Here is a 10,271-nt window from a genome sequence, read left to right on the forward strand (position 1 = left end):
TAGGAATTTAACCCCCTCACTTTTGCAAAACCGTTTACTTGATCCCCTTTCATGGTTTTGCATGGTGGTTTTGTCATGCTAGCACACTAAGGTGGACAGATGCGCTGACATGGGCTATTTGACATGTGGGTCCCACTTGCCATCTCCTCAACTCCTCCTCTACTAATTTTCTCCCCAACTCTAGCTGCCAATCGCCGAGACAAGCCATGGCGCCGCCGTCGAGCCCAAGCCTCCTGTGAGCCGCGATGCTATATCGAACCCTACTAACCATGGTGGTCTTCCGAGCAGCAGCTCGATTCCTTCGAGCGAAATCACCAGCACCACATCGATGCAGCTGCTTTAGCCGCTCATCCTCCTCTCGCACAAACGAGGGGCGCAGCAGCGCCTCCGATAACGTTGTCGGAAGAAATGGCACCACACTACTCAAGCGAAGGTTAACAACGGAGCAGGGAGGGGCGCGAGCGGTGCCGGACAGTGCTGACGGGCAACACGAGACCGCGCAGCCGAAGCCGGCGACGGAACGAAGTGCAGCGCCGCTGCCGCACCGAGGAAGAATTGGGGTACCCTGTAACCCAAGCTGTTTGGCACTATTTGACACCAAAGATTAATGGGTCAACCCAATGGGCATTTACACTAAACTTTATAATTTGGGTAATGGGTCAGTGGGTTGACCCAATAAAATCTGCATTCCTAGCGGTGTTTGTCATGCACTCATGCTATGGCAATATTACAAAGTAATTTCAATGTTTCTAGTAGGGGCACATGCCTTTTGAATTTTAATGTCTTATTATTTATTTAATTTAATAAATTAGTTAAATGTATCGGTGTATCAGAAACACACATTTAAAAAATTCGTTTTTGTTTTCGTTTTACCGATTTTATTTTTCTTTTTTCAATAATTATTTTCATGTTCATTTGCCTTAAAAAATGTAAAATCCCAAAAACGATTCCCAAGAATCAGTCATTATCATTTTCGTTTTCACCCTAGCACGTAGGGGTGGGCACTTTTAAACTAAAAAAAAAACACCGAAGCACCGAAATGTCGGTTTTTTGGTTTGTTTGGTTCGGTGTTGGTTTTTGTTTTCATCAACTTCGATTCACGGTGTTGGTGTCGGTTTTGGAGTCGCACCGAACCGATCAACCGATTATACCGAAATCCTGAGCTCCAGGAGCAAAGGGAGCTCCTATGTAGCTTCCGTGTGCTGGATAAACAACATGACTTTAAAGCCAATTAGACCCAACTTATAGATAAATAAATTCAACCTTTCGAAAGATTACATGTAACATTTCTCTGAAAAATATATCAACATTTATAAATACTACATTCAACATTTTTGGAAAAATAACTACTTTCAACATTTTTCTTGAACTATTCCAACATTTCAATAGAATGGGTTCAACATCTACTAAAACCTATATCAACATTATGAAAAAAACCGTTCTTCTTCTCCGGCTTCAACGCACACTGGCGGTGGCGCGTGTGTGGGAGCGTAGGCTGGATACCGGTGGGGTTCTCCGGCTTCAACGCACACTGGCGGTGGCGCGTGTGTGGGAGCGTAGGCTGGATACCGGTGGGGAAACAGGCGGCGGCTGCGTGTGGAGCCGACGCGTGGCGGCGCAGGAAGAGGCGGCGCGGCCGGGCACGGCAGCCACGGGCGGCGGTGCTGTCGGGCATTGGGGCTGCCATGGGACGGCGAGCGGCGGCGGCGGCAAAGGGGCAGCAAGTGGAGACTAGAGTTGAGGAGGTGCATCTAATGAACGAGAGTTGTGCACGAATCTCAAATACCAGGAGCTAAATAACTAAATATTTACTAGAAGCCATACATGATCCATGGGAGCAAAGCGCTAGCCATCTAGCAACCCTTCAGGTGCAACCTTCAGCCCACACAGCCCATCTCCGCTGTTCGGTTCATGAAAATTATAACTACAAGGCTCACCCAGCCACCTCTCGACTCTTCCTCAACCTGGGGATGTTTGATAAGAGGTGCTAAACTTTAGCAGGGTCACATTGAATGTTTGGATGCTAATTAGAATGACTAAACATGAGCTAATTACAAAACTAATTGCACATATGGAGTCTAATTCGCGAGACGAATCTATTAAGGCTAATTAATCCATCATTAGTAAATAGTTACTGTAGCACTACATTATCATATCATGAACTAATTAGACTTAATAGATTCGTCTCGCGAATTAGACTCCATCTGTGCAATTAGTTTTATAATTAGACTATGTTTAATGCTCCTAATTAATATCTAAATATCCAATATGAAGGTGCTGCAAGGAGGTATTCAAACACCCTCTAATCCCGCGCTCCCAACCCGGCAGCGTGAGGGTGAGAGCTTCTACGCGCGGTGGCCGGCGAGTGGGGCGCGGCGAGCGAGGGCGAGCAAGCGGGCTGCGAGCGGATGCAATCGCGACGAGCCGGGAGAGACGGAGGCCTCGCGTGCGGCACGCATGCTGTGTGTGCCTGTGTCCTGTACGCCTGCTGTTTTTCTTGCCGATTGTTGCTTTCTCTGTTCGTTCGTTTCAAATTGATTCAGATGTCTTTCGTAGTTTTGTTGCTTGTTGGATTCAGACGTTCTGGAAAAAAATTTGCATGCGTCTTGCTGCTGAACTGCTGTGTCAACTGAAGTTCGGTGTAGTTCGGTAAAAGCCGATAACTGAACCGATTTAATGGGCACCGAATTTATCGGTTTTCTGTTCTGTCATGTACCGATCGGTTGTTGATCTTTGTACACCGAAATTTTTAGAAGCCGAATAAACCGACCCGAATTGTCGGTTTTTTACCGAATGCCCACCCCGTCGGAAACGCGATTGGGGAAGTATGCAGCAGGCTACTCCCTGAATTGCCACAGAGGATCCTCCCCTCACTCATCAGCAGCCATGGCGTAATATAAAAGAAAGCAAGTTGCGTTTGCACGTTCCAGCCTCAGACTCCAATCGCCTATCCCTGCACGGCCGCACCCACTCAATTCCAGGCTTCCAGCGCACGCTCCACATCCCCATCTGGCCATCCCGTTCGTTCCCATCCTCTCGGCGCCGGACCGACGCCCGAAGAGGAGCCTCCCTCCTGCCGCATTCTTGGAGCTGTGTGTCTCTTTCGTGACGCCGCTTCCACGCAACCCCGCGCCTCTGGTGGCACTCGTCGCTGTCAACCGGGCTGACGGGCGACCGAGGGAAGAAGAAGAAGCCGCGGCGGCCGCGGCAGTTTTGGTTTCTTGGCTGACTCCGAGTTCGATTCCTCTCCTGATTGGGGTGCGTATATTCTGATAATCCTCCCTGTCTCAGTTCCTTGTCCGGGCTTTGTTCTTTGTTACCGCTCTGATTCGATTCTTCTTGCCTTTCTTTTCGTTTCTCTATTATTGTTGGGTTGGATTACAGAAGGTGGCTTTAGTACAGAGTTGGCTGGAGGCCCCGTCCCTGGCCCTCCCCCATCCATCGTCTCCTGCTCTCCCCCTCTGGTGGAGTGCCTGGTCGCCGGCGGACGGCACCATCTGAGGCAGCTGCTAACCGCCGCGTCCGGTCGGCGTTGTGGCGCCGGGTCGTCTACTTCTGTCCTGCGGCGGATCGTCGCCACCTGCGCGACGCCGTCGGGTCCTCGGGCGGGGACAGCCCAGCCATCAGCCGCCGTTCTTGCGCCAGAGTTCCTGCTCTGGTGAGATGGTGGCGACTGTTCTTTAGTTCAAATCCGGATCGTTCCTTGAGGGATCGCTTGTGATTTACTCTGCAGCTCCGCAAGATTTGGTCATTTGGAGCATCATTTTTCTCGGATGTTTTCCCTTTCTGGTGCCTTTTTCGTTACGGGCTGGTAACGGGCTGTAACTCGGTTTCTTGTTCCTCGATCTGTAGGCTGTAGCAAGTTTTAATTTTTCGGACACCCAAGCAACGATGCACTCCCGTAATCCTGGAGCTGTAACTTTGGCTCGCCGTGAAAGAATTTACTCATCTCCATGCCTTGCTTTGGTGATTGCGGATTAAAATAATTTCATCTGGGCCATGAAATTTGTAGCCGATCGATGGAGCTGTAGTGATTCTCTCTTTCTTATTCATTCACCCGTGGCCTTCTTCTCCCGTATCCCTCCGCCTCCAGCCCCGCGCTGCCGTCGTCCAGGCTCGGTCCTCCAGGCTCGCTTCGCCGCCGTCGCCCTCCAGGCCCACGCCGCCGCCGTCACCCGTGCCCCGTCGCTCACCAGCTCCGCCCCGCGCCCCAGCACGCGCCGCCGGCCACCTCCGCCCGCGGGCTCCACCGGAGGATAAGGGTGTCCAACGACGCGAGAAGCCGCGGGGAGCCAATTTTTTTTTGCTCCCCTCCCTCAATCGGCTCCAGTCAGCGCGATTCGCGGAGCTTCTCCGCTGAAGCCATTCGCCATCTCGTCGTTTGGTAGGGCTCCAGCTTCGGCCGGTGGAGATGCCGAAGAGGGCCCTCCCAAACGGGGCCTAAGCACTCCTTTTCTGGTATTTCTTGAACTTGTTATTAATTGCAGCTAAATATGTGGTGTCTGCATTTCTTTTCACTACTGAGCAGCCTTTCCATGTCATTTTCCTGATTACCTTTTATGATGGTAGATTCCTTGTCACATGCTCCCGCCCCCATTTATTTAACTTATTTGCTTACTTTTGATGTTTCCTTGTTTATCCCACATGATTGATACTTGTTTCGTCACATGGTCGGTAATATGCTACTCTTAGGAGTACCCTGTGTGTTATTTTAATAGATTCTTGGTCTGCTGCATTTGTAGGTTCCATAACTTCCGTGTGGTGTTTGTCTAGAAAGTGGAAAAAATAAAGACATAGTGGAAGATGAGATCAGTAGTTCGGTCGCTGCGGCAGCTCCGCCGTTTCACCCAGCACCATGCAGAGAGCCACTCATCAACAACCAGATTGATCAGGCAGCAGAATACTTTGATCATGTGCAGTTCGACATCCCGTTCACTGAGCACACTACATCGTAGTGGTGAAATTACCCGATTTGCAAGTCCATGTGTGGATCTAATGAGGTCCATGTTCTCCACTGTAGCGGCTGATTCGATCAAAGGTCAATTTCTCATTTCTCTTTATATGTGGTGCCTTCTATGTTCTCTTTGGGGCCATTTGAATCAACTTAATTACATACATTATTAAATAATTGATAGATATTGGAAGAGGTGGTCCGATGGTGGAATATGAGAGGAGAATAGCATCAGGAGAGCTTGTAGATGGCGATAGTTTTCAGGTATTGCTCTGGCCCTTGGCCAAAGGCTCATTTCTTGGATAGTTTCCTTCAACGCCTTGGTAAAAAGTTTTCCCACCTTTTTACTGGTTCATACAGGTTGACACAATTCAACAATTACAAAGGCTCTATGAGGAGTTGATTGAGAATGAAGAAGACTGCCAGCTGGATAGATACAAGTCATCTGAGAAATCAGGACGGTAAGAGCACTTTGCTGAGGTGACATGTTTTGTATACAGTGCATTATGTTAACATTAGCCTTTATGTTGAAGGAGTCGATGGCTATGGTCCCGCCTCATTGCTCAGCCTTCTACCTATGCTCCAGTTAAAGGGCTGTACCTGTATGGTGGTGTTGGTACAGGGAAGACCATGCTTATGGACCTGTTCTATGAACAACTGTAAGTATATCAGTTCAGGACAAGATTTCCTTCACACCACTTTATGGTAATGACGTTAGGAATCATCATTGTGTAAATACTGCTAAAATTTCACTAAAACTTCCTCAGCAGTCCATTACTAAGCAGTTTGTGAATATATTAATCTCTCTTCTGGTACATCAGTCTTAGTGATTATGTATCACAACTTTTATGACAACTATTCAGATCCCAAGGGTCGGTTTTTTTCCTTGTCGTTCCTTTTAGATCTTGTGCAATTGTGAATTAACAGCACATGATAAAAACAACAAATGCATTAGTATAAATGTCTCACATAGTGGTGAAATTGTTCAGTCTAGCAGAAGAAAAATGGCTTCCTTATTCATGAATTTTCCAACTGTTTGCTGTAATATTATCACCTAACATTGAAATTTTCTTAAAATGGATAGTTGACTTACCCTGAAAACTTGATACCTTTGACATTCTTATCTGTGACAGAGCTATAGGAATTTAGCAGTATGACAGTTGCAGCTTTACCTGTAATACACTAATACTATGCCAGTGGGTGCTATGTAAACAGTCACAAAGAGAAGATATTTATGTGCTAAGGAGAAACATGTTAAATAATTATTTGATAGCCAATAATTTTGTTCATACAGATATATATCAAACATGTTTGTTCACATATAAACTATCTTGAAATCATATACTTGAGTTATGTTTGTTCATAACTATCTTAAAATATCATAAACTATCATGTTTGTTCATAAACTATCTTAAAATAATTGAGTTATGTCAATATAGGTAGCACAAACCATATAGAAGAAATAGACTTGAAATCGGAAATTGAACACTGTGAGTTGCATTAGGCACTGAGGTAGTGGACCCATTAGGCACTGTGTTTGTTCACATTGAAATGAAGTGCTGATATATCTTCCTTGTATTGTATACATTCAGCAAGATAATTTGTTCCAACTAATCTTGTAATAACAGAGTTCCCATCTAATTGTTAATTAAATGCTAATGTTGTTGTGCCTTGGCAGGCCATCTAATTGGAGAAAAAAACGTATTCACTTTCATGATTTCATGTTGAATGTACATAGTCGTCTGCAGGTAATAATTTTATATATGTGCAATTGCCTTCATAAGTACCAAGTTACAATCTTCAGGAATGTATGATAACCTTTGTTATTGCAATTATCTGTATGCACTTATGCAGATGCATAAAGGTGTTTCAGATCCCCTTGATGTTGTAGCAGCCGAGATTTCAGATGAGGCCATCATATTGTGTCTTGATGAGTTTATGGTATTGGAAAAAGTCCAATTTAGTACCCTCAAGTATAGGCTAAGTCCAAATAACCCCCTAAACTACCAAAGGGTTTACTTAACCTCTTACTTTTGCTAAACCAGATCAAATCACACCTTTTAACACATACACGAAACTGGTTTGCTGATTTGGCTGGTTTATAGGCTGGGTTTGCTGACTAGGATAGACATGTTGGTTATTTACGTGGCATATATGTTTTTAGAATCAAATCCCCCCTCCCCTCCCTTGTGTTGCCCATTCGATCGTCCGTTGTTAGGTCACAACAGGCGGTTGTCTCTTCCGCTTGTTCCTGGTTCTGTGCTGGTGGCCAGAACATCCAAGATCCAGGAGCAGACAAGGTAATCGCTGTGAAGGAAGACTGCCAGGTGTAATGTGCGGTGTAAATTTCATTTTCAATTTTACTTTGGCATCTAGGATTTGGAGCACCAGTGCACCACCCGTGTCCACCCCCTCAAAATCAGTCTCAGACTCTCTCAATTGAAGCGGCTCATCATCCGCCATAGGGTAGGGCCGTGCGCCGTGTAGCAGACAACGGCAGGGCATGGCCAGGTGCCGTGACCCTGGCACGGGCTGCACGACAAGCGGCGGCAGGGCAGGGTCGGGCACCACGGGGGCACGGCCTGCACGGCAGGGCAGGGCACGGGTGTGTTGCGACAGGGGCGGCAGACTTGGGCACCGGCGGTAGAGGGAGATGGGAAAGGGATACACTGGAATGTTGGATTGGCATGGAAGAGGCTGAGAATGATTTTATTCTAAATATACCTGCCATGTAGATCGCCGACGTGTCAATCCTAATCAGTAAACCAGACTTGTAAACAAGCTAAATCAGCAAACTGGTTTGGCTAGGTGTTAAAAGGTGTGATTTGATCTGGTATAGCAAAAGTAAGGGGTTAAGTAAACCCTTTTGTAGTTTAGGGGGTTATTTGGACTTAGCCTATACTTGAGGGTAGTAAATTGGACTTTTTCCTATGGTATTTTTTTTCTGAGGTTAAGCATTTCGTCAATGTGCTGTATTTGTGTTGGTAACACACCCAACTATACTGTGCAGGTAACTGATGTTGCTGATGCTATGATTCTAAACCGGCTGTTCAGACAATTGTTCAGTAAAGGCGTTGTACGTAGCTACCATTTTCTTCCACTTTCTGGAGTGACTAAAATTCTCAGGTTATCTATACAATACATCAACTTTTGACATGGATTTATTTGCATCTCTTGTGCTCAGATTCTTGTTTCGACTTCTAACCGCGCTCCAGATAAGCTTTATGAAGGTGGCTTACAGCGGGATCTTTTCTTGCCTTTCATTGACACCTTGAAAGTGAGTTGTTTTGCATTTATTTATTTCTCTGGGCTGTCAGTAGAAGTTCAATATGCTAGTATGGTTTTGTTTACTTTTATGGACCATTGCAGGAAAGGTGCATTGCGCATCCCATTGGATCTGCAGTGGACTATCGTCAGTTGGGTTCTGTATGTGACCAGCTAGCTAGTAGTGTCAGTTTGGTTTCTTCTGCCCATTTCCTTTTTCTTACATCTTTGAACTGATGTCTGAGCAGGCTAAGCAAGGTTTCTATTTCGTTGGCAAACATTACAGTACGCTTCTGAAACAGAAGCTCCAATCTTTAATTGGAGATGAGGAACCCAGCCCACAAACTGTTGAAGTAATTATGGGAAGGAAATTACAGGTCTGGTAGAAGTACCCAAAAGCTACTCTCTAGAACATATTTTTGTTATTACTACTTAACCATGACTTTGCAGGTTCCCCTGGGAGCAAATGGTTGTGCATATTTTCCATTTGAAGATCTTTGTGACAGACCTTTAGGTGCAGCAGATTATTTTGGACTCTTCAGTAAGTATATTGCTGCAATGTAATTTCTAGTATTTGGATTCTGAAATTTACTCGACATAACCTTGCTGATACCCAATCATTGTTGTGCAGAAAAATTTCACACCCTGGCACTCGATGGTGTTCCAAAGTTTGGATCTAGTAACAGAACAGCAGCTTATCGGTTTGTCACACTGGTTGATGTATGATCCTTGTTACGTTCCACTTATTATGTTCAAATCCATCCATAAAAACTCAGCATTTAATCCGATTATATGCAGTGGTCCGTCATAGTTAGAAATTATACTCGAATGTAAACAACAGAAATGCATTTCCCCTCAATCTGATTTCTGAAAAAACTCCGGTGATAGATTTTGCACACTGCAGCCTACGCTTTGCTTATCTCCAAATAATGGTGATTTCTCAGGTTATGTATGAGAACAAAGCAAGGCTGTTGTGTACAGCAGAAGCTGGACCAATAGAACTGTTTGAGAATATCGTGACTGTTGCTGAAGCACACAAGGTTTCACCAAGGTCATCACGCTCACAGAAAAGCGATGATCCCGATCTATGTGTGGATAACGAGCTTGGATTTGCCAAGGATCGTACTATTAGCAGGTAACCGGAAATGGGTGCACTTTTAAGTTTCCTGCAGGCTGCAGATTTCATATTAGTGCTCTGCCTGCCATGTCAATACAACTGATGCTGTGCTATGCTTCTTTGCTTTTGCAGGTTGACAGAGATCAATAGTAGAGAATACTTGGAGGGCTTCGAAGCTAGGTTGCTTCAACAGCAGCAGCAGCCATTGCAAGGCGTAGATAATGGTGCTGATATTGTACTAGCATAAGTGGCAACATCACTGTTTGCCTCATTTGAAATGATCTTGTATTCGCCCCACTTGGCTTACATAGGCAACAGAAAAGCTCTGCTTTTCCAACAGTGAAGCATGTAAATGTGCAATAAGCTGTGTTAAGTATTTTCCCGAACGGGTGGGTGACCCATAAAATGTTACTCAATCTTTACTGAGTTTCTTAAAGAAAATTGTACTGTAGCACATGTTATTCAAACCTCCCGAGAGGCCCAAGCTCAAAACGAGTTGGCCCTGGAAAGTATGTGTTAGGGAACGCGGTAGCACATCAGAATATGAATATAACCGCGTTCGCGTGAACAAGATCACTTATGAGTAGATAATTATGGATTATACCTTCACTCGTCGTATTGGAAGTTTTGATGAAGCGTGAGTAGCCGATCCGATCGATGTCGAGGAAGTAGCCGTGTGATCTGACGAAGTGCGCAACCGAGCGTGCTTCTACGGCAGTCCATACATACGGAATGTAACGACGAACCGGAGCGTGCTAACTCTTCACGTACGTACTCGAAGATTCCCGTGATCAACCTTTGATCTGGATGGGAGAGCTGCAGTAGCACATCACCAAGCAGATGCGTGTGACGACGGCAGCGGGCGGCGGCGGCGCACCAAGGCCTAGTGCGTGCGGCAGCAAAAGATGGCGTGCGGCAGCAGGTGCCTGCGTCAGGAGC

General features: G+C 45.7%; 1 protein-coding gene across 5 annotated transcripts; it reads left to right on the forward strand.

Moving 5' to 3' along the window:
• The first annotated feature begins 2,926 nt into the window (after positions 1 to 2,926).
• LOC117860466 (uncharacterized) lies at positions 2,927 to 9,793 on the forward strand. Of its 5 annotated transcripts, none has more exons than XM_034743760.2 (16): positions 2,927 to 3,258; positions 3,385 to 4,458; positions 4,743 to 5,038; positions 5,136 to 5,215; positions 5,312 to 5,412; positions 5,485 to 5,610; positions 6,630 to 6,699; positions 6,806 to 6,892; positions 7,962 to 8,027; positions 8,136 to 8,228; positions 8,321 to 8,377; positions 8,464 to 8,592; positions 8,666 to 8,756; positions 8,847 to 8,935; positions 9,160 to 9,350; positions 9,465 to 9,793. In XM_034743760.2, the coding sequence occupies exons 3-16, from the start codon at positions 4,804 to 4,806 to the stop codon at positions 9,577 to 9,579; spliced, it is 1,530 nt and encodes a 509-aa protein (XP_034599651.1). In that variant the 5' UTR covers positions 2,927 to 3,258; positions 3,385 to 4,458; positions 4,743 to 4,803; the 3' UTR covers positions 9,580 to 9,793. The 5 variants fall into 5 exon arrangements, with proteins under 5 accessions (XP_034599651.1, XP_034599652.1, XP_034599654.1 ...); XM_034743761.2 differs by having other exon boundaries at positions 3,385 to 3,658; XM_034743763.2 differs by lacking the exon at positions 6,806 to 6,892.
• The last annotated feature ends 478 nt before the right edge of the window (positions 9,794 to 10,271 follow it).

The sequence above is a fragment of the Setaria viridis genome, chromosome 6 (assembly GCF_005286985.2).
Source record: "Setaria viridis chromosome 6, Setaria_viridis_v4.0, whole genome shotgun sequence".
Taxonomy (NCBI): Eukaryota; Viridiplantae; Streptophyta; class Magnoliopsida; order Poales; family Poaceae; genus Setaria; species Setaria viridis.

Coding starts and splice junctions, on each gene's coding strand:
- LOC117860466 (XM_034743760.2), top strand. CDS start 4,804: ATGAGATCAGTAGTTCGGTCGCTGCGGCAGCTCCGCCGTTTCACCCAG. Junction 5,611..6,629: donor GACCTGTTCTATGAACAACT/GTAAGTATATCA, acceptor GTGCCTTGGCAG/GCCATCTAATTGGAGAAAAA. Junction 8,936..9,159: donor GGTTTGTCACACTGGTTGAT/GTATGATCCTTG, acceptor GTGATTTCTCAG/GTTATGTATGAGAACAAAGC.